The 24208-nt window shown below is 46.9% G+C and overlaps 1 protein-coding gene across 4 annotated transcripts in view; it reads right to left on the bottom strand.

Annotated features, from left to right (window-relative positions):
• Window positions 1–24208, bottom strand: part of FRMD4A (FERM domain containing 4A) — a 210993-nt gene that overhangs the window by 83558 nt on the left and 103227 nt on the right. For all 4 annotated transcript variants that reach the window (XM_028114121.2, XM_028114123.2, XM_088025802.1 and 1 more), the window contains exons 8-11: window positions 11991–12074; window positions 6666–6731; window positions 6300–6357; window positions 3534–3620 (exon numbers count right to left, since the gene is read on the bottom strand). In XM_028114121.2, the coding sequence (XP_027969922.2) occupies window positions 3534–3620; window positions 6300–6357; window positions 6666–6731; window positions 11991–12074 (295 nt within the window). The remainder of the gene's footprint in view (window positions 1–3533; window positions 3621–6299; window positions 6358–6665; window positions 6732–11990; window positions 12075–24208) is intronic.

Genomic DNA, 24208 nt, shown 5'->3' with positions numbered 1-24208 from the left:
CAGACAGACTCTTCCCGACGACGGTGGTGTTGATGTTGGGGGTGAGAAGGAAGAGGCTCCCTGCCACATTCCTGCCGCTGTGCCTCAACCCTGGCTCCAGTTTAGGTCTGGTTTTCCTGCAGGTCCCACCCCGCGTCTTTGCAGACAAGGACACTCCTCGGGCTAATGAAACTCAGGCATCTCTTCGTCTTCCAGCCCTTGCAAAGGACTATTCTTATTTCCTGTGCAATCTGTCCATTAATGTCTTAAAGAGGGCTCCCCAAATGTCATCGGGTTCAGGGCTGCGCCACCTGGTCCCGCCTCTGTCACACAGTGAATGTCATGGTGGGGAACCCAGCCCAAGTCTGCTCACAGCTACTGGAAATTTCTCTGGTGTGCCAAGTGTCACTCCCTCTCCAACTCCTCTCCACTGCCCGTTCAGTCTCTGGTTCAGTTATGCTTTGCAAATTCTGCACACTCTGGAGCTCCCACTGAATACCCAACTGCTTACCTGTCACAGCAAACCCAGATGTCCCATCACGCCTCAAACTCTGCATGTCCTAAACTGCCCTTATATCCCGTACTCTGGCTGGGAAGCATCTTCTGACTGCCACCTTCTGGCCCCATACGACCGATCAATCTCGCCTACCTTCTAAACATCACCCTATTACTGACACCCTGCGCCCCTGCCACTTCTGGCCTATGCCACTGTAATTACGTCCCAGTTTGCAAGTTCTGCTGTGTATTTCTCCAGCTCATCCTCCACTCGCTGCCAGAGCAATGCTTCTAGGACAGTGAGACTCCAATATGGCCCCTCCTCTGCGTCAAATATTTGGTGGCTCTCACTGCCTCGAAGATGAAACCCCCTTCACAGACCCTTCAGGGCTCCCCCAGCTACCCTCTGGGGCCTCGTCAGTCTCCTCTCTGGCTGGCCTCCTCTGCCCCTTGCTTCCAGCCCAGTGGGGCTGTGTGCTTCTCCACTGGCCCGCTGCTCCCCTTCAGGGGCTTCCATGCACGCCTACACGCCCGCCTGCCCCATGCTTCCTGCTCCCACTCTGCCGCCTGTGAACACTTTTCTTTCCTCCTTAAACCCAGTGACTCTCCTTTAATTCCACACCGACCCTCACGCAGAGCTCTCCTGGAGCACTTGGGGACACCAAAGCAATTATCATACGCTTCACTCCCTGAGGGCCTGGCTGGGCCTTGGGTTGTATCTTCTGTACCTCTACACCTTCCGCTTGGCTTGGCACATAACAAGTATGCAATAAACGTTTTTCTGAATGAGCAAATGAACAGCGACTTTGCTGGTTTGGTTGCTCCTCGATTAGTAACAGACTCAAGAATCTCAACTACTGGGGCGCCTGGGTGGCTCAGTTGTTTGGGCCTTTGCCTTTGGCTTGGGTCATGATCTGAGTCCTGGGGTCAGGTTCCCTGCTCAGCGGGGAGTCTGCTTCTTCCTCTCCCTCTGCTCCACCCCCTTCTCCCTCTCCCTCTGCCCCATCCCCACCTCGTAACTACTTCCTCAGAGGCCACAGAAACATCAGTTATTTTACATAACAACTCGGTTTGAGTACAGCCAATGGCCTGAATAAATATCCTGACCTTTTAACATTTTTATTTTGCTGACCTGGATAAACTCAACAAATGACAGTAAATCCTCTCAGTCAATGGCTGATTATCCACACCTTTGGCTTCGTACTTTTCCAGATCCTGAAGCCTGTCACAGAGTCCTACAGAACAGCGACAATTGATGGAGTCCCTGCAATGTGCCCGCCCTGAGTTTCCTGTCTATTGGGTGCTCATTAATTCTGTAATCTTCATTAGTACCTCAATTAGAGAAATGAAGCCAGCTTACACTTATTAGTAAATGAAACCAAATGCCAAAGAATACATGTTAGGATGTCTTTTCCACCCCCAGAGGGAGAGCAGAATTCTGCTGCATTTGAACAAACTCTGCTCACTGGCAGCTATGCACATCGACCTTGGTCTTCCACCAAGTGTGGGTGATTGGGAGCTGGAGGGATTGGAACCAGGGTTTCCTGAGAGGATCTAGGAGGGTTCTCAGCTCTTGCAAGCAGGAAAAAAGGCCAGGCAAGTTGCAAAGAGAGGAGAGTGGATGTCCAAAGAAGGAGGGAAGAGACCATGCAAGAAAAAAAAAAAAAAAAAAGCACAGAAACATACAAAGGCCATGTGGGAAAGAGGCAGAGGGGAAACCGGAAGAAAAGAGACAGTGTGGAAGAAGCACAGACCCTGCGACTGAGAAAAACACAGAAGGAACAAATCACACAGGGCCCAATGCACGTCTGGCAGCATAGAGTGGCAACTGGAGAGCTCTGGGATTTAGCCATCGAACAACGTGCCCCTGGACAGCCAGGTCCCTACTGCACTCTTCCCAAGGGAGAGCACCCCCCTCACTTGCTCAGGATCTTTTCTTTGAACTTAACTGACTTACTGATCAACAGAGTAAAAATCCTCCCCAGCCAAGGGCCATTTATTCCCCCTATCATTTTAATAAAGAAGCTGGCTAAGGCAGATGCTAAGCAGACAGCCTACGATAAGCTCAGATACGTAGCATGGATTTCCATCCCGTTTGTGGATAAAGAAGCTTGGAAAGCAATCCAGAATGACATAATGGACCAATATTGCTTTCTCTCTCCCACAGCAAGTGTGCTTTTGATAGACTTTTCATATGTATTTCGGGGCTTGAACTGCATACCGTCTTCTCCATTATTCTCTGCCAGAGGATCTGAATGACAGCGCTAGCCCAGAGATATTTTTCCATTATAATTTTTCAATTTGTTCTGGTCTGAAAAATGTGTGTAAATGAAAACAGAGAAAAGTCAAGCACCATGTCCCCTTCAAACATTCTGTTTTGTGTTTATGATGGCCTTGCAGACCCCACTCTGCTTCCCTTTTTTTTTTTTTGGCAAATGACCTTATTTTTTCCAGATTTCTGATCACTTCTAATATGCCATAAAATATTTATGCCATAAAATATGCCATAAAATATTTATAGGAATATCAAAATTCCTGCATACTTGCAGGAACGCCTCTGACACTTCTTTATTTTTCACCCTGTTTTGACCTACAATTTCTTCTTTTAGCTCCCAGCCACCAAACCCCCACCCCAAAAACAAAACAAAACAAAACAAAACAAAAAACCAACAAAGCGCACTGACAAGCTTTGGGAAAGCTCAGATTGGCCTCAGGACTGAAAAGAGATGTTCCCTCCGTTTCTCAAGTGCACGGAGCCTCCACTCTCCCCGGCCAGGAAACGAAGTTAGAGGACAGTCCCTCAAAGCCCTTTTGCCCATCTGCTTTGGGAGAGCTGGGCCCGTCTCCTTACCTTAAATAATTGTAACAGCTCAGGTTTCCCTAGTGACCGGGAGAAAAAATATTTACCCGGGAACTCAGACTGGAGGACTGTGGAGTAATTTGTATACACTCAAATTAGCAGGGGCTTGGTGAGCCCGGAGGCCCTGAGGCTGCACGGTGTAATATTTTTACTCCCTTCTCTCTGTGAGCCGTCCGCCCACAGAGGAGAGAATGCTTACCTTCCGCGGCTTCACTTTATCGTGGTAGTCATACTGGAAGATTCCTTTGTAGCTCAGTCCCAGCCACCACGGTATCCCCTGCTTGTCCTAGGGCACCGAAAGGAGGGCGGGTAAATACAGGGCCGGAGAACACACACGGGAACCAAGGGAAGGCCTCCTGGCTCATGCGATAACAGAGGAAAATACAAATCCCTTGATACGGGTGGAGCCCACCTCTCTCCTTTTCACCTTAACAGATGCACCACATCATCAGGTGATGCTTAGTTACATGAACAGGTGCCGTGCAACATGCCCTGGGGTGGGGACCCAGCTCTGTTCCTAACCAGCAGCACACCGTGATCCTCCCCGCCCCCCTTTATGAGTAAGTGACCAATGTCTTGTTCTTGGTCCTCCTTCTAAGACTCCAGGTTTCACCACAACAGAAAATCTGAGAGCATTCTAATAAAATGACCTTCTGAGCCGAGAAACTGTCATTGACTATCAGAGCTAGAAGGGACCGTGGAGAAGTTGACTCCTCTAATTTTTTAGAGACTTTCTTTATTCTTTTTTTTTTTTTTTAGAGAAGTCTGAGGTTCATAGCAGAATGGAGAGGAAAGTACAGAGATGTCCCATACACCCCTGCCCCCATACCTGCAGAGTCTCCCCCACTATCAACATCCCCACCAGAGGGGAACACTTCTTATAACTTGATGAACCTACACTGATACATCATGGTCACCCAAAGTCCAGAGTTTACATTAGGGTTCATTCTTGGTGTGGAATCCTCTATGAGTTTGGACAAATGTATAATGATGTGTATCCACCATTATAATATCATTTGGAGTAGCTTCACTGTCCTAAAAATCCTGTGTTCTCCCAACTCGCCCCCTCTCCCCCTCCCAGGTTCTGGCAACCAGTTTTGCCTCGTCCAGAATGTCATATCCCAGAATGTCGTATCGTTGGAATCACACAGTATGTAGCCTTTTCACCTTGGCTTCCTTCACTCAGTAATATGCATTTAAGATTCCTCCAATTTTAAAGACAAAGAAGTCAAAGCAAAGGGTTGGTCCCGCTCCATTCAGGACCCACCCCATCTCTCCAGCAGGCCAATGGCAGGGGCCACCAGGTGGTCCTGCTCATCTTAAGGGATCCGCTGGACTGAGTGACTCATGCTGTCAGACAAAAGTAGCAAAATCGAAGCCTAGATCTTCCAAGACCTGAATTAGAAACACCAAGTCCCTCTCTTTACTCCTTTAACAGAGACCTCTTGCCACCAGATCGTAAACGGTGATCCTACATTCAGGTAGGGATGACTCTGAGCTGTTAATTACAGCACCCAGATGCTAGGAGCCGAATGGGCATAGGAAGCAGCCTTCCCCCTACATTTGTCCTAATTGCCACACCATGAATAATCTAGTTCACCCCATTGTAAATGTCTTAGCAACTCAAAATGGGCTTCATGCTTTTCAAATACCCATGAGTTATCTTAAGGTAGGTGCAAAGGTAAAAAAGGGCAAGGAAATACATTTGGAATTTGTAGAAAAGTTTCAGGGTACGTGATTTCCTACACATTTTTTTTTTAAGGTATAAAATGTTTGTCTCTGGGAAGTGCCTGTGTGTCTTGCAACAGTTCCAGAAAGCAGCACAAGGGGCGGGGGGGGGGGTGGTTCAAGGCCACCGCAGCTCCAGGGTGACCAGGTACAGTGGTCACCACGCCATAGAACATGGCATCTGTGACATCATGGGGCCACCAACTGGCAAGGCTGGAGACGGTTGGTGTGGGCTTGCTCTTTCTCCGAATAAGTAGGAGCGCAGTTGCTTAAGCCCGGAGATTCCGAGGGCCAAACATGCATGCACTTCTGGTGCTCTGCACATCACAAGGTCTGCTCTGCTCTCACAGATTGTAAAAGAGCCTGTTTCTCAAGTTTTATTGTAAGGCAGAGAGCACATACATCAGAAGCTACCTTTTGTCAGGCACCGGGGCTGACAAAGAGATGGGACATGCATTTACACAAGTAAAAGACCGGATGAAGTCTCTGCTCCAAGATTTCCACTCTGTCTATAGCCGAACATCTACCCTACCAAGGCTACGCAAAGTGTTGTGCAGGCTGCCATGAGTAACACAAAGATACATGAAACACGGAGCACGTTCTGGCCCAAAGGAATTAAAAATACAGCTGGATGGAAACAGGGGGAAAAAAACTGGCCAACGAGCAAGAGACTCAGTGTGGATTGGGGGGAACCATCTTGCATTCAGAAGTATTTTCTGCTCTTTGTGGCTGGACTTTGGGCAAGGACTTGTACTTTTCATGTTGGGGTAAGTGGAGGGAGGAAAATTATCCTTTCTCATCATAGATAAGGGCGCACCAGGACATCGTTATCTATTATTTCGAATATAGTTATTCTATCCAACGATAAGGAATCCCAGGCAGGGGCATTGTGGATAAAATTAAAGTGAGTTTGGAATAGGGTCCATGTTCCACTGGACTTCCACACCCAGAAGCTCTGCAGTCCCGACCTCCCAGGATTCTTCTGAGTCTAAAAGGAAGTCGTGATTTATTATACCCACTTCATAGGAGGGAACGTGAGTTTTGAAGAGAAACTGCATCAAGTCTTCCTACACAGGGGAAAGTTCCAGTGCCCCTGCTCCCCCCACACACAATCCTCCGGACCCAGTCCTCCGCCACGCCCACCTCCAGCCCCCCACCACATCTTCAGTCATATTAAAAAGGAAAAAAGTGAGGAGTTGCTTGTGTTTTTTTTTTTAAGGGCAGGCTTGTCACTTACCTTCACTGCATAATAGTGAACCCCGTAGGTCGGGAGAGACTCCACGATGCTCATGTAGCTGGGAAGACAGACAGACAGACAGACAGACAGACACACACACACACACACACACACACACACACGAGGGTGGTTATTCGGCAGAAATGGAATCATATATGTGTGTGTGTGTGTGTGTGTGTGTGTGTGTGTGTGTGCGCGCGTGCATGCATGACAAAGCTCTCGGAGTGATGATTTACTTGAAAATGACCCTGAACCATTCATTGCCCCCCGGAGATTGGTCTTTGCGAGCAGAACCAAACAGCCGTGACACATGCTGTGTGAACACACACAAACACAACCTCACAGGCACCGGGACGGGCCACTTACTTTACAATTGCTTGACCTCTGGTCTGGCCGTTCAGTTTCTTGTAGTGTTCAATTACTCGATCCTCGCTAGAATTACAAGACAAAGATTCTGTTATATATGGTCCCTAGGTCACCAGCCAGCACCCACCTAATGGAGATACTTCTTCCGAGCCTGAGCAATCTCCAGAGAAGCTCCACGGAGCCAACAGCTCCTGGAGAAGTGATTTGTCCTGCATGGCATTTCTGAACTCAGTCTAAGTGAGGTGGCTCGGGCTACAGATTTCCTTGGGGTCAGCTCCCTGTAAGAAATGCTAACATGTGAGGTGAGGAAGCAGCAGTGAGCATGCATGTCACTGAGAGGGATGTAGAACGGGGCACGGGAGGGAGACTGGGGATCAGGGAGGATGTTCTGAGTGCCCACATGTCTTCCTTGCCCTCCTCATCTCCCGAATCCTGTGTGCACAGGGCCTCACGGTGGCGGGGCGGGGGGGGGGGGTGGGCCGGCAGATGTTGACCTCAACAGAACGTCCACGGCTTCCCTATTATGAATTAGTGATCAGGGTTGAGGGCTTCCAAGGAGGATGGGAAAGTTCTGGAATCTGGGTCTGGCTAACACAAACCACAAGACAATAAAAGGCCCAGAGAAGCACTGGGAAACAAACCAGCTATGAAAAGTGAGCTGGGAACTCCTTGATCTCCTAAAATCTTACTTCTAAAACAACAAGAGACCAGCTCGTGCCTTGGGAGACACTGGCCAGCCAAATGGCTCTTTGACAGGGCAGAGGGCATAAAGGGACTCTCTGAGAAGTGACTTTGGTGCCCAGGGAGCGATGGCTGCTGGCTTTGGAAGCACAGAACCCACCTGGGGAGTCAAAGGGGAAGCACATCCCACCTGCTGAGAAGTCAAGTCCAAAACACTGGGCCTCTGTGACCGGCCACACCACCAGGAGCCCCATTTTTCTACCTTCTGCCTTCTGCCTCCCTCACGTCAGGCTAGTAGGCTCCTGGTGGTGTGGCAGGACGCAGCCCTAGGGATGAACCCTCCAGATCCCTGGTTGGCCTTCATTACCTATTATTTAGTATCCCAGAGTTGATCTAAAGCCTTTTCTCGCCATTTTTCTTAAGGAAAAAAAAAAAAGGCCATTTCTGGGGGGTAATGTGTCCTATGTGTTCACTAACTACTACTCAGGGGTCATTTATTGATTTGCCAATTATTATCTTAATCTTTAATGGCTGACTCTTCATTTTAGTATTCTGAAATCTGGTGTGTGTACGATCATCTGACTCTTCACAAGCAAGTGTCCTTACAAACACCCAGAACAGGAACTGGCTAGCTACAAGGAGTCCTTTTCTCATTGGAGAGTCATTTGGATGGGGTCTGGATCCCCTCTGTTCGCAAAGGGGCAGGTGCAGCTCTGTTTCTCTTTGGCTCCCTGGCAACCCTGGACTCTCTACTCGGAGTGTGAGAAAGCCCCCTCCCGAGAGAATTCTCCAGCAGCGTCCTGCCTGGGGAGAACCCCACCTCACCAGACCTTCGGGGTCATGTCAAGACATTCGGGGGTTGCTCTCCTAGCTTGCTCTCCTCCCACGCACTGAGTCAACGGCTGCATTGGCATGTGTCCTACCATAGGATCTAGCATTTTATGAGGTCAACTCTTGGATCTAGGCTCAAGCAACTCAGTGTAGATCTGAGCCGATTCCCTTCAGAGCTCTGGGAGGGAAGATCCCCGGGCTGGGCCAGGGAGATCGAAATCAGCGTAGTGCTGCAGCTTCCCAGCTACACGGTCGAGGCTCAGACCAACACCAGGGAAAGTCAGAAACACCAGCAGGCAGCTGTTTAGCTGCTTCCCGACTAAATGTCTTCTCAGTGCCCGACAGCTGCAGGCTCCGCCACCCCCACTGCTCCCTGGAGCTCCTCCATCGGTGAGGCCACAATATCTAGCTTCTCCTTCCTCAGCTCTTCCCACTTCTTTGGGCCCAATCGAAACACCATGGGCCCATCCTGTGCATACACAGGCCAGGCTGACTGAGAACCCATTCTGCCCCCAGTCCCGCCCCTACTTCCTCTGGAATTTACAGACCGCTCAAGGGCGCTGAGCTTTGCAGTTTCCCAGCGACCCCAGAGCTGTGGTAGGGACTCAGTGGAACAACTATAAAAAAATGCACCAGCCGGAGTAAAGAGAATCCCAAAACCCTAATTGGAGGACACTGTGCTGCATGAAGGAAAAAGACAGGTGATTAAGGCTGACTATGCCTCGCCATAGCCATAGTCTTTCAGTGAGATCATCTCTCCACAGGCAAGGGGCCCAGGAAATGCATGGGGGATTAGGAGGAAACATGGGGATGGCGATATGGTTTCCTGTCTTGGGGGAGCCACTGCCTGCAGTGGGCAGTGATTTTTGGAGTAAAGGCTGGTGCCCCTGCATAGCCGGTATGGGTGGTGTGTGGGAGGGGGGCGTTCGGCATTTGCAAACTTGGCCCTGGAGAGTAATCCAGGTCAGGGCCCTCATACAGCTCTGTTCTGTGGCGCTGGGCACATAATTCTTTTTTTTTTTTAAATTTTATTATGTTATGTTAATCACCATGTATTACATCATTAGTTTTTGATGTAGTGTTCCATGATTCATTGTTTGCATGTAACACCCGGCGCTCCATTCAATATGCAGGGCACATAATTCTAACCTCTGCCTCAGATGCCTCCCAATAGGGAAATCCCGTGGAGTAGAAGTCCAAGCTTGTTACATGCTTGGGGAAAATTAGCAGAAAGGATTACGGCACGATTACTCAACATTATTATGTACCTTTCACTATTCGCTAATTGCATCATGTGACTTCTTACTTCCGCTCTTAATTACAGTCTGGATTGGGTTGGTATGGCTAATTCTGTTTTATAGCTGGGAAACTTAGGCAGCGGAGAAGTAACTCAAGCTTCCCTGAGCTGTCATTACCCCACTGTTCAGAAACGTGGCTGGGATTCTAAACCCCATGGCTTCGCTCTCTAGGCTGTAATGCCTTTCCTGGCTAGTGTGGATGGGCTCCCTATGGCTTATTCTGGCCTGACGGTTGTCTGCCACATCCAAGAAGGCCAGCAAGAGCAGGAGGGCCTGGAAGAACTGCAAATCTGAGTCCTCCATTCGGGGATGATCAGAGCTGCAGGCAGCTGGATAGAGATTGTGATGTCAGGGCAAGTGAAGGTCTCCTTCACCAACAAGGGGTCATGGTTACTCATAGAGATGCATGATGCTGAGGCCAGGGGACGCCTTTGAACATGCTTGGCTGCCAGCTCTATGAAGCACGAACATCACTCATCCCTTCCTGAAATCTCTGCTTTTTTAAAAGTCCAGATAAGTAGGCTGGAATATGAAGGCCAACTACAACTAGCCAACCACAGTGAAATAAGATTTTTTTTAGCAATGAATCAACGGGATGGTCTATGCTGCTGGCTTGTCTGTATACAGCCGGGCTGTGGAGCCTGGGGGCACCCGCTTCAAAAATGGCCCCCCTCAGTTCTGCATCCTCTCTGTGAGGGTGCCCCTGGGTCTACCTGAGGCCCAGGGAAAGCCCCGGCCAGGTCACAGAGATGGAGGGAAGCTCTGGCAAGTTAGGTATGGATGTGGGTGAAGACGAAGATGTTCATGTTGACACAAGAGAAGACAGGAACATGAAGGAAGGCATTTCTGTATTAGTAATAACGTGTGAGCGTGGAGCCGAATGTGGAGATGATTAAAGAGAAATCCACAGAGAGATGGAGAGGGAGCGAGAGGGAAGGAGGGAGGGAGAAAGAGAGAGAGAATGAGTTGGTAAGCACGGGGTGTAAAAAATGTCTGGAAACAACTGAATGAGGAGATGGTTGAGGGCTGGTTTAGGCTAGAAGCAACTTTAACCCCAGACAACCCAGCAACGTCACAGCCCCCAGCTGGCGAATACATCCCCTTGATGGAGGAACTATTGGTCTTCAGAGTTATAGTCTTGTGTCTCTAGCTCCTTCGCTATTGGTTCCCTAAACGTGATCAGCTGGGGGGCGGGGTGGGGGGGAGACACAGAAGATGAGGCCCAGGGAGCGTAGGGGACCGGGAGAGGGCAACAGGGCTCCAGGAACAAGGGAAGAGGAGTGTCATCTGTTGGTGTTCCCACGTGCAGAGAGCCAAGCCGGAAGAAGGCACAGTGGCAGGCTAAACACACTGTGTTGTGGGGGGGCAGACTATAATTCTATAAAACCACAGCATATTGACACCTATGTTAGCAAAGGACGAATGGCAAAAAACAGCTCAGAGAGATGAGACTGGGGCGGGCCAGCAGCCTGGAGGGAGCTCTCTGCCCCAGGACTCGGCTTCTCATTTCTGCTCCCACTGCCCCATCACGTGGTCTCTTGAGGCGAACTGACTTCTGCACTGGAGTTTCATCCGGCTAATGCCCTCGAAGCATGCCCCCCCCCAGCCAAAGGGGTCTCTCAGAGCCACCTGCATGGCTGAGCCACGAGTGTGCTGACCGCAAACGTGTCCAGAGGCGATGACATGTTAGCAATCCGTACGTTTCATAAAGCAGAGTAAAGAAGTGCTTAGGAGAGCCACATGATAACAACTGATCAGGACTGATCTGTTCTGCGATTTTTATTATTATTGTTGTTGTTTTATTATTTATTTATTCTTATTATTTTATTATTGTTGTTTATAAAAGCAGTCAATGCTCACAGCAAGTCAGAAGGGACATGAGGGACACGGCATGCTGCCCGTCGGGGTGCGGGCAGCAACCAGGGCCCACGCACACAGCACAGTTTGCGCACATCACCCAGGAACGCAGGCCCCGCTCCACTGTGACCAGAACCGTAATCCGGGACACTTTCACATGCCCGTTTCGTTCAGAATCAGTAATTCAGGGCCTGACAGATGAACTAGGGCGGAATGTTACATGGCAGCCAAATCAGGAGATATGAAACATTGTAGGAAAATCAAAGAATCAATCTCTCTCTTCTGCGAAGAAAAAAAACAACAACCCCGTAGTCCTTCCACATCTCAAAACCTCACACATCCTGTCATCAAATGACAAGGATTCCAGTACGAAACTCGAGCCGCACATGAAAGGGTCTCCAAGGAGTTTGCAAAGCATCTAAAGTGAAATTTTAGAAGGTTTCTTTTTTCCTCTTGTTAAAGAAAATAGAAAAGGGAGGTCTCACGCAAACCATGGCATCTAAATACATGCGGGAAATGGTCTGACCAAGGCCCAAGCCGCTCAGACAAGATGGGAGTCGGTCGGGCTGGGGTCCAGCCTGACCCTCGGCCATCCCGAGCCCCCGGCGCCCCGGGGCAGGCTTGCTCCTGAGGGGTGTGTGGAGGGGGCGCAGCTTACCAGTAGGCCAGGGAAGGGTGCTCCTTCAGGGCTTGAGTGGGAAGCGCAGGCAACTTCTTCAAGTCACTCCTCACCACCTCATTGCTGGAAGAGAGGGAGAGGACAGAGAATGCCAAGGAATGGCTCACCCTCCGTCCAAGAAAGCCACCGCGCACTCCGGGATCTGACCCGACCCAGGAGCCTTGGCTGAGAGACCCCACATCTGTTCCCTCTGAATGAAAAGTGCAGGGGGAGGAAGGGGCGCTCCGTTTTAATTTAATAAAGAGGGAAGAGAACACACAGGGTGCAGGGCCCAGTGGCCCTCTCCCCTGGGGTGCAGAACAGGGCAGAGCAGACTGTTCACAGGAGGCCGCTACATGGAGCGGGGCACAGACCCAGTGCCCCCCCGAGTGGCAAACGAATCTGAGAGAAGAAGGGTCACCAGAGAGGCTCCCAGGGATCTGGCAGGGGCTCAAGGGCCTCCGAGAAGGGACTGCTTCCCCTTGAGAGCTGTTTCCCTTGCTGACACCCAATGCTGGTTTTCTTGGCTTGGATCGACCACATGCTGGAAACTGTTGTCCAAAATATGACAAATAAATAACTTTTGCTTTTGACAAGGCCTGGAAATGACTCTGAGAGTGGGAAGTGGATTATCTGATACTCATAGGAGGTCCTGGCACCAGAAATCCTTTTCCCCACAGACTCACATGTTCTCAGGTTTGAAGGACACTTAAAACTCTTCTGGGTTTTACCCAGTGCTCCTCAGAGCCTTCACTCCAGTCCGCACACTCAACAGCCCTGCAGCCCCACTGGGCCAGTGCATTTGCCGTTTGTACCCACTCTACCTCCAAAGGCAATCCCTGGCCTCGGCCCTGGGGTGGTTTTGGTATTGAGAGGTCCAGCAAGCGTCTCATGGCCCCTGCGGGGCTGGCAGGGGCTCACCCCACGGAGCCTGCCTTGGTCCTCAGTTCTAACTTTTGTGCTGCTCACACAAAGCAAGGCAGATTTTGGTCACTGGGACGCTGGGCAATAACATCAGAAGAGCAATGAGTTAGGACTTCGGTAAGTAGATATGGAGGAAGGAAAAGCACAGTCACAGACGGGGAACCCCTGCGGCATCTGCACAGCAAACACCCCAACACCCATGCTGCTCACCGGAGGACGCGCCCTCCATGAGATCCCACCCAGAGGGGAATGCCGTCCTCGGCAATGGATCAGCAGCTCCCCTTTGGATACCCCGTGCCACTGGGCAAAACCACGCCAATACTTTCAGTTCATCGATGTGGTGACAAACACATGGATGTTGGCTGGGGACACAGCCGCTCGCAGAAAGGGCGTTTCCCAAGTGGAGTGAGAAACGGTGCGGGCGATGTTTGTGAGTCCTTGGCTTTGAACCAACCAACCGGAAGGCTCAACTTGCTACTGTTTGAATCAATAAATCCAAGTATTTCAACTGTTGTCACCTAAGAGGTAAGGCAAGGATTTATCAATTAATCACGAAGAAGAGGAAGGTATTTGGGGAGCCCCTGCTGTAGGGAAGGTAGTGCAGGGGATGCAAAAATGATAAGCCACAGTCCTCACCCAAGAGGTGCTCCCAAGTTAGTGGGCAGGCATGACATGCGAAAAGAAAGGTAACTGAATGTAAGTGAGGGTAGCGTTTGATCATGTTGACTCAACGAATTCAACAGCTCAGAGGAAAGAGAGCCCCCTGGGCTCCTGGGGAAGAGCAAGCTTTGGGGCAGGGTCTGTATTCCTAGGAACATCCTCTTCTCCTTGGGGGGACACAGTGGAGCGTGGCAGCAGGTACGCTGAGACAGGAAGACAGACTGGAGTGTGTGTGGGGGTGGTGGTGAGGGGAAATAAGGCCAACCGCTAGGCAGATTAGGCACAGAATTGTGAGGACCTTCAATACCAGGCTCAGGGAGTTCAAATGCATCCAGTAGGTAATGGTTAGTCCCTGGAGGTTTTCAAACAGCGAAGCTCCCCGTTTCAGGACAATTCAATTCCCAAGCAGGGTTTGAAATTTTTACTCCCACGCTATGAAGGCATAGTGTGAAATATTCAGTTCACCAAACACTGGAGAGCCCAAATGATGAATTTCTGGAGCTTACCTCTCCCCTGTTTAAGTATAAGCACACCGAGAACAGGGATTTGAGTCTCTGTAAATATCGAAAAGCACTCTTTGGGGATGAACTTTTACTCCCAAAGCTGTGGGAGAAGCAGTGAAGCTGAAGCTGGAGTTTGGGTTTACTCACACTCATCCCATTTAGAGTATATTTGGGGAAGGAAGGAGCTCAAGGAGGAAGGGATTGTCTTACCCACCAAACACTAGTTTGTTGGCAAACAGGTTTCCCCGATGACAATCACAGGCTTGACTTCCTCGCTGGAGACTGCAGGGGCTTCTCCAGCTCTCCCCCAGGGCAAGGTTACACAGACAAATATAACAAGAAATCACTAAGGCGTGAAGCCCGTCCAAATCCATTACATTCTGGAAGGGATCCATGGCTCTTAATCCTTCCCAAAGGACAACTATGTAGAAATGTTCTATTTGCCTTTCTGCTGTCCGTAAACATCTGCACTAACTTAGAGGTAGTCAGCCCTGTGGAATGATCTGGCCCCGCTCTGTGGCCATGTATCACACAATTGCCCCTTTGGGAGACCTGGTCACCCCATCTCCAGAGGTGTGAGAAGCTAAAACCTAATGAATATGCTAGAAGTTCCCAGCTTCCTCTCTCAGGATCTTCCACTGACTTGGACATCTCCCCCAGAGTTCAGTGCACCCGATAAATGCCAACTTAGAAGACACCTGAAAACAGTTCATGTTTCATTTTTAGAAAAAGAAAAATGGTCTCTTGGAGAGTCATTTGCTAAACTGAGAATAAAACCAAAGTTTTTCTTATTTTAAACATTAACCAGATTCTTTTTCTTTTTTTTTTTTAAAGATTTTATTTATTTCAGAGTGAGAATGAGAGAGAGAGAGAGAGAGAGAGAGAGAGCACATGAGAAGGGGGAGGGTCAGAGGGAGAAGCAGACTCCCTGCTGAGCAGGGAGACCGATGCGGGACCCGGGACTCCAGGATCATGACCTGAGCCGAAGGCAGTCGCTTAACCAACTGAGCCACCCAGGTGCCCAGATTCTTTTTCTTAAAAGATTTATTTATTTGAAAGAGAGAGAGAGAGCTAGAGAGAGCGAGCGCACGAGCAGGGGGAGGGGCAGAGAGAGGGACAAGCAGACTTCTCGCTGAGCAGGGAGCCCAATGCGGGACTCGATCCCGGGACCCTGGCATCATGACCCAAGCTGAAGGCAGACGCTTAAATGACTGAGCCACCCAGGTGCTCTGTTAACCAGATTCTATTAAAAACTTTTAGGTAGTTATTAATGTTGCCAGCAAAAAAGGGGACTCCCGATGCTGTGCCAGTCTTTGGTTTAGGGGGCCTTTTGAGATGATGGGTCTCTCTTCTACCACTTACACTGCTCATCAAACATAGGAAGTTTGAGTGATCTACTAAAAAACTTTCTAAGATTTCTAGGAATACATCAAACGGGGAATTTGCCTGAATAACAGCAACAACAAATTTAACTACGACACCATAAAGTCAAGGAAGCAAAAATCAAATTTGAGAGCAAATTAGCAAAATCCACCTGGGTTTGTTTTCCTTTAAAAAAACGAGGAAATACTTTTTCAGGAGATTCTCCTTGGGTTAAATGAGATGTCCATAATTTGCGGGACAAATCTGGGGCAAAGAGAACGTGCTTAGTGCGGCAGAATTCTTCCTGCATCCAGGAGTTTTGATGCACATGGTACTAAAACACTAAAGAGCACTAACTAGGGAGCATTGCCCTGAAATTCAGAAAAGGCAACACGATGCTCGTGTCACACTAATGTCTCCATGCCTCCCATCATGAAGCTCAAGTTCCCCAGGGGGAGGGACTTCATAAGTAAAGGAGTCCTTATGACCCACAATTCCCAAGTCTGAAAAGCTCTAAGAAACGGACATTTCTTAACCCAATTGGTGGCAAACCTAAACTTTTCACACAAGGCAATGTTTGACCTTTCTCTGTTCCACTTGGTGCACATATCCATGTTCTGGCACAGGCATAGTCAGAGACGGGGCTCCCGGAGGCCCCCCAGACCCTGACATGGTGTGCAGGAATACCCCGAATCACTGTCTAAAACCTGCAAATTTCTGAATTTGGAATCACGGGGACTGAAGTTTCAGACATGCACTGTGCGTCTCTACAACTTTATTCGATGGTACAATGAATCTAGAAACCTCTGAGATAGATTAATAAGGGAAGCTGTGTATTTTTTCTTCTTTGCTGCTTCTTTTTTTAAAGATTTTATTTATTTATTTGACAGAGAGAGAGAGAGCAGATGGCGAGAGCAGGAACACAAGCAGGGAGAGTGGGAGAGGGAGAAGCAGGCTTCCTGCCAAGCAGGGAGCCCGACACGGGCTCCAACCCAGGACCTCGGGATCATGACCCAAGCTGAAGGCAGACGCCCAGCGACTGAGCCACCCAGGCGCCCCTTCTTTGCTGATCTTCAAAAGCCATGCAGGAGGGGCGTCTGGGTGGCTCAGTCTGTTAAGCATCTGCCTTTGGATTTCCCTGATGCCGAGCGATGGTGAGCACTTTTTCACGTGTCTGTTGGCCATTTGGATGTCTTCTTTGGAAAAATGTCTGTTCACGTCTTCCGCCCATTTCTTGATTGGATTATTTGTTTTTTAAGTTAATCAGAGAAAGACATGTATCATATGATCTCACTGATATGAGGAATTCTTAATCTCAGGAAACAAACTGAGGGTTGCTGGAGTGGTGGGGGGTGGGAGGGATGGGGTGGCTGGGTGATAGACATTGGGGAGGGTATGTGCTACGGTGAGCGCTGTGAATTGTGTAAGACTGTTGAATCACAGATCTGTACCCCTGAAACAAATGATACATTATATGTTAAAAAAAAAAAAAGAGAAGCTAGTAGGAAGGGAAAAATGAAGGGGGGGGAATCGGAGGGGGAGACGAACCATGAGAGACGATGGACTCTGAGAAACAAACTGAGGGTTCTAGAGGGGAGGGGGCTGGGGGGCTGGGTTAGCCTGGTGATGGGTATTAAAGAGGGCACATATTGAATGGAGCACTGGGTGTTATATGCAAACAATGAATCATGGAATACTACATCAAAAACTAATGATGTAATATATGGTGATTAACATAACATAATAAAATAAAATTAAACAAACCAAAAAAAAGCATCTGCCTTTGGCTCAGGTCATGATCACATGGTCCTGGGATCGAGCCTCACATCACGCTCCATGCTCAGCGGGGAGTCTGCCTCTCCCTCTACTCATGCTCTCCCTCTCTCTCAAATAAATAAATAAATAAAATCTTAAAAAAAATGCAGGGAACTATTTCTTTCTCCTTCTTCTTTGTGAACCAAGTTCAAGTCCACGTTATAACAAAGAAAATAAGACACTTGCCGATCTCCTCCCTATCACCTACTTTTTTTAGGTGCGTAGGGAGGGCTCGAAAAGCTGGTAGCTGGGATGTTGTCTGTAAAGGTTCTCCTGGCAATTGTGTGACCATCTGCGGACAAACGGAAGCCGCCCGCACCCCCCCCCCCCCCGCCGCCTCGAGACTTCTCTAGCATGGGATTCTAGATTCTAGATTCCAGATTCTAGATCCATGGGCATGGATCATGGATAAACAGCCCACACTGTACGGAGGGGCAAAATTACAAACATTTATGAATTATGTACCTTTATTTCTGATGCTAAGTACTAATATATCTAAGTGAAGATTTTTTTTTTTCTTCACTAGTGAGTTTGGCTTCCTAGGGTGATGCAAAACATTTTGTGAGTTCCTAACATAGTTGTAAACTTGTAACATTCAAAACCAGTTTTTAAAAATTTTTTGTAAGTCTACAATTGAAGACAATAATCTTACTCAAATAGCACAAGAAGCAGCAACTGATGAATTTGCTACATCACCCTTTAGAGTGGGAATCTTAATTTTGAAAAACCGACGTCGTGTTAAAGCCATGAGCCACTGTGCTATACAAAACTCGGAAAAAAGATACTGACGTCACATAAAGGCTTCACAAAAGAGACAGTTATCATAATACAAAACCTCCTCCTTTATGTATTTATTTTTTTAAAGATTGTATTTACTTATCTGACAGAGAGAGACACAGCGAGAGAGGGAACACAAGCAGCGGGAGTGGGAGAGGGAGAAGCAGGCTTCCCGCGGAGCAGGGAGCCCGATGTGGGACTCGATCCCAGGACCCTGGGATCATGACCTGAGCCAAAGGCAGACGCTTAACGGCTGAGCCACCCAGGCGCCCCCTCCTCCTTACTTTAGATCTAAACCATTCCCATAGGATTTGAAGACTAACATCCTGCAAAATACCCTCTCTGAATACTTTTCTATGCTCAGAAAATGTGAATTACACACTTGAAAATCTCAGTAAAATGGACTTTTGTGCATAAAACAAAGATTTCTGTAACAATTTATAACTTTTCCACTTGAACATTTTGTTTCAAATTTTCACAGATTCTCTTCCTTTCAAAAGGCCTTGCCGGCGTGAAAGATTCCGGCTGTTTCTTGCTTAAATCATGGGAAAAACATCATACACCCCTTTCTCTCTCTCTCCGTCTCTCTCCCTTTCTGTGAAATAATATAGGAGAATTGCATAAACTTAAATTCTTCCCACAGAAACTCTTCTTTGGGCTGACAGATGTGTTTCAAGCTTAACAGATGAATTTTCTAGTAAGTTTCCAATAGGGACATTTGCAAATTTGGGGTATTAAAGATACTATGAGGTTATATCAGTTATATTCCAAATGTTGACTATTCCAAACACCACTGTCTGAGTATTTCTTACTAATTATCTAAGAGTCTCAGCAACTCTAGTTTGCTCACTATATGATTACTACCAGTCTGTTTCTTTCAAGAGGCCAATTAAAAAATTGCTGGAAAACATATGCCAAATGATCAAATGCCCTAATAATGATTTAAAGCCAAGCTTGCTTTAGTAGTTGTAAAACCATTTATGTAAATGCAAAGTAATGATATCAGTGGACTCGGAACTGTGATTTACAGACTGGTGCCTTAGATTAATCAACTTTCAACACCCGGCTAGAAAATAACATTGTCATCTTTGTAAAGATAGCAATCTACACTTACTAATGTTTATGTTACTAAAAAGGTCTTTCCGAAGAAAACCAGCTCTTTGTCTTCTTTTCCTGTGGATCTTCTAAAATTCTGCCTTTAACTCACGACTGCCTAAAAGGTCTCGTTCTGGTCTGACAAAAAGGCCCACAAACCTGGAGTTTTCAGACATCAGAGAGCCAAGCTTCATTTACATTAATTCAGAAATGCTCGTTGAAAAGGCAGAAAAGATTTCAAACAAAGGACAAAAAAATCAAGAGGGTATACTTTTTTTGTCACAGAAATTTCATTTTGTCTTTCCAGACTAGTGAACACATGGTCCCGCAGTTTACAGAAGATAAAATATTAAAAGGTCATTACTTTTTTTTTTTTTTTGCTTCTAATTGTACCCCCAGAGACCTGAGAACATGCAGCCTGTGAAAGTTAAAGGGAATTTTCCAGCACATATAAATACTCCAACTCCTCTCCTGAAAGGGAGGGAAAAATCAATCTCCCCCATGATGGAGGACTGCTCACTCCTTAGTACTGACTGAGTAATGCAACGCTCTGTTTTAGGAAACATTATTATTTCTATTATTAATATATTATTATTATTATTTTAAGAAATGGAATTAGAAGCCTGTAGGTTGCTGAACGGGACACGGTGAAATTTCTTACCCTACTCCTGAACTCTGCTGAGCTAATAGTTGGACCTGCGTTTCACTTTGTACAGATGTCATATAAACTGACCCCAAGTACTTGATCACTGTTTCACTTCTTTTCCTGTGGTTGCTGTGTTTATTTTGGAACAGAGAGAGCCTGCAGATGTAGGTTTCCCTTCTCCTGCCCCTTAGGCACATGACAGGCTCGGCAGAACAGGTAAGCAAAATGTGGCCCACAGACCTTTACGTTAAATGTTAATATCAGTCTTTTCCAGGTGCTGTTTGCTTACTGGTCCTGATAAATCTTATACTGGTAGAATCCTGTTTTAATGATTAGCATCAGTACATCTGGTCCTCTATAACAAAGATATTTCCAGGTCCCAACAGACGGCCCAGTGTAACAGAGCTTTTACTGATCTGGTTTCAATAAATCTTAACAAAAATTCTATATAACAGATGTTTTTTCACTAGTCCCTGTTAATGTTTGCATGGTTCTTTATATCAAAGGTAGTGTGATTTGGGCATTTAGTTGTGCTGTTCAGCATAAGCTATTTTTTAATCAACGGACTGATTTGACAAAATGTTTAAGATGATTTTTCTTTCCTTTTCTCAGGGCGCCCTTTTGGAAGTATCAAAAGGGCTGACAGAAAGTAAAATGTGAGGTGATTTCCCAAATCAAGATAAGAGACTGGCCACAAGGCTTTTCAGTAAAGGTCCCCTTAGAGAAAAAAAAAAATCAAGTTTTTGCATACAATGTAGCAAGAAGTCTTCTGTTAAATTACATTAGAATGTAACTATACAATCTGGACGTCCTGTTCAGTTGATTCAATGAGGTGTTCCGGCACTGACCTTTTTAAGGAAGAGATTATTATTTTCCTATAATAACTCAAGGTTTTTTCTTTAATTTTTTAAATAGGAAATGTCAGTGTTCAGCGCTCAAACCACTGCAGCATTTGTGATGCATAAAGTATGTATAAATCACGGGGAGTGTGTGTTAGCTGACCAATGTCCAGGAGCGATTATCAAATGAGAACTTTCTGTTTTTAAACAGCGTTCATCCTTCTCAACCTAACATCTGCCTACAGAGCCGCCATGCTTAGCAATTCTTAGGCTATTCAATGGTTTTTAAACAGAAATGCCAACTCTAGATTTCCGGATTGTTGACGGACACTCATTTTTGTACACAGACACCAGGAAGGGAAGTACGATTATCATGCTGTGCTAAGGAAAATAATACAAGTGAGAAAATATTATTTTTAGATAAGACCACTTCCTAAACCTTTAATGCTATCTCACAAATCTGTCCACATTATGTTAGAATATGAACATGTATGACACAGATTTCTTCCTACCAGGGACAATGCTTCGTGTCTATCTAGACCCCAGTCATTTTCTTTCAGCAATGCTCAACCCAACATTTCAGGGCCAAGCCCAGGAAGACAGGACGGTGAGCATTTCCACTCACTGGAAAGAAAAGGGAGTTATGTAAGAATAAGGCTTCAGGGGTCTGCTGGGCAAAATGAGTCCAAAAGAAGAAACAGACAGCCTGTGAGGATTTTGATTCTGGGCTGTCCGTACACAGTTCTCCTTCTATTAAAGTATGTCAGCACTTTTGACTTCTCCTTTTTGTAAAAATAACCCCTTTCTTCTTATATTTCAAGGAAACTGCTCCTATAATTTGTAAATGTTTAATATTCATTCCCCTTAAATGTAATTCGTATATATTCACCGACACATAAATATATAGAATAATAGCACCCCCAGGTGCAAAACAGCCTTCTAGGAAGTTAGATTCAGGACCCTCTGGTTATGAAAGTGTTACTTTGTCTTTCGTGTGTGACTATTAGTTAAAAAAGGTTCTTTAAGCCTCTAGAGTCTAGAATATCCTAGACTTAAGCCCTGGACCATGCCTAATTCAAAAGCCCTCTGCAGGGGCACCCAAGTGGCTCAGTCAGGTAAGCGTCTGACTCTTGATTTCGGCTCAGGTCATGATCTCAGGGTCCAGGGATCAAGTCCCGCGTGGGGCTCCACACTCAGTGGGGTGTCTGCTTGGGATTCTCTCTCTCCCCTTCACCCTCTGCTCACACTCTCTTTCTCTCTCTCTAAAATAAATAAATCAATCTTGGGGTGCCTGGGTGGCTCAGCCGTTAGGCGTCTGCCTTTGGCTCGGGTTGTGATCCCAGGGTCCTGGGATCGAGCCCTGTGTCGGGCTCCCTGCTCTGCGGGAAGCCTGCTTCTCCCCCTCTCTGCTGTTCCCCCTGCTTGTGCTCTTGCTCTCTCTCTGTCAAATAAACAAACTAAAACAAACAAATGAATTAATGAATAAATAAATCTTAAAAAAATTAAAAGCCTTCTGTGGTCTCTGTGTTCTAAACCGACATCTCATTTTATTGACACTGTTCAGGAAGACGAATTATATTTATAGGGTATGTATACAAATCGAAGCCTTCCAGTTAAATACACCTAAGGTGGCACAGTCCTGCATTAATTATTAATAGAGCAAAAGATAACTCTAAAATTCTCAGTTATGAGAATGGGACATCTAACATGCCTAATGTTCAGCCACCAAACCAAATATGCTCAACGTCAATGTTCTGGGGCTTTCCCTGGGCATAGGTGGGAAGAGGCCCAAACAAGGAATTTAGAATTACTTTTCTTCTTCCCAAACTCCAGACCCTGGGAGCCTCCAAACACTGGGCCTGGTGCAGACACCGGGTGTTTATCAGGGCACCCCACATAATGGATCACCTCCACCTTCCATGATGGGAGTGCTAGGCTGGCAGATAAACTGACCTTTGCGCTAAGGTGTCTGACCTCTCCCTCCCCTGGAGGCTAGTTCTCTCGCCAGACAGCTGGGGACAAACAAACCCGAGAGGCAGCGCTTTGACAAATGAAGCTAAAGCAGGATGCTTTGTTTCTCTGAGGCCCACAAGCTGGCATTCCACAAGCTCATTAGGGGGCCATGAATTACCGGGAGGCCAGGCCTACACATCCTCCTCCTTGGCAATCCCTGTGGCCACACGTTCCCATGAGCTGGGGGGCCAGACTCCGCTGGTCCCAGTTCACATTCCATCCTGTCAGGGGACTCTCGAAAATAAATAATATTTACAGCAGAGTTCAGAGCTCGTGAATGCCAAGGGGAGAAAAGTACCTTCAGAGAATCCACTGGACCTGTGGTTGTTAAAACGATTTTTCATGAGACCAGAAACCTTTGTAAGTATAATGACCCTGCACTTATCAAACCCCCCCAAATTCCAATGCTAAATGAAGGGCATAAAAAAGTAACAACTATAAAAAACAGGATATCTGCAGGATATAGAAAATGTTTCATTCAACAAATGTGGTCAATGGTCATTGGCCACCTACAATGCTTAAGGTCTCCAGTTCAGGCTGTAAAACAGCCTTAGTTTAAAAAAAAAAAATGACTATCTCTGCTTTATAGCAAGAACTTGGGAAGTCTAAATAAAAGGGGCTTGGAGGTCTCCTTATGCAAATATTCAAACTGAACTGAAGGGACTAATTTTAGAATCCGGGGTAAGCACACTGCAACTCACCAGCTAGATCCAGCCCTCTGCCTGTTTTTATATGTCCCACGAGCTAAGAATGGCTTTTACATTCTTTAAATGGTTAGGGGAAAAAAAAAATCAAAAGAATAGTATTTCATGATACAAGAAAATGTATACAGAATTCAGATTTCCAAGTTTATAAATAAAGTTTTATTGGAACACTGCTACGTTCATTTATTTACCTACTGTCTATGGCTGCTTTTACATTTGCAAAGGGAGAGCTGAGTAATGACAACAGAGATTGTAGGGCCTGCGAAACCCAAGATATTTACGTTACAGATCAAATCCACCAAAGCATGAGAACACACACAAGTTCCTTCAAGGAGTAGAGGCAGGATTTGTTTTTCTTTTTAATGCCAATTTTGCTACTTTCCTATTGATAAGCCAGAATGCTATGCCCTGACACTCTGTTTTCTTGGACCTTTAGACCCTGATTCTAACACACAGGCTATCCCAGACATCTCTCAGGGAGTTCAGTAACACAGAATACCAGGAGTCACGTCTGTCTTTGAGCAGACAGTCCTGTTGGTGGGTGGCTACCCCTCCCTACTCTGTACAGGCTCCAGGAATGATCATGAGAAGCTGAGAGGCAATGCAACCACGTGGGGTGGCAGGCGACGCCTCAGGGAATGAACAGCAAGACTGGAGCTGGCACTTCTACAGGGTTAAGCGTTGACATTCTCTCCAATGTACTATCTGGAGAAGGAAGAAAAGTAGAAGCGGAGGACTGTAATACTTTTATGAAGGAAATCTCCCTATGGGATAGCATTCGTCCTCTGGAGGGTCAGGGGACTAAAAATGAGAGAGGGAGAAAAAGAGATATCCACATCACAGGGTTATCTGAAGCCCTAGTCACACCAGAGTGGTGATT

This window comes from Eumetopias jubatus, unplaced genomic scaffold, assembly GCF_037043125.1.
Source record: "Eumetopias jubatus isolate StellerSeaLion01/CBP00866 unplaced genomic scaffold, mEumJub1_p1.0 scaffold_8, whole genome shotgun sequence".
In the NCBI taxonomy this organism is placed as follows: Eukaryota; Metazoa; Chordata; class Mammalia; order Carnivora; family Otariidae; genus Eumetopias; species Eumetopias jubatus.
This window is presented reverse-complemented; position numbering and strand designations above follow the sequence as displayed.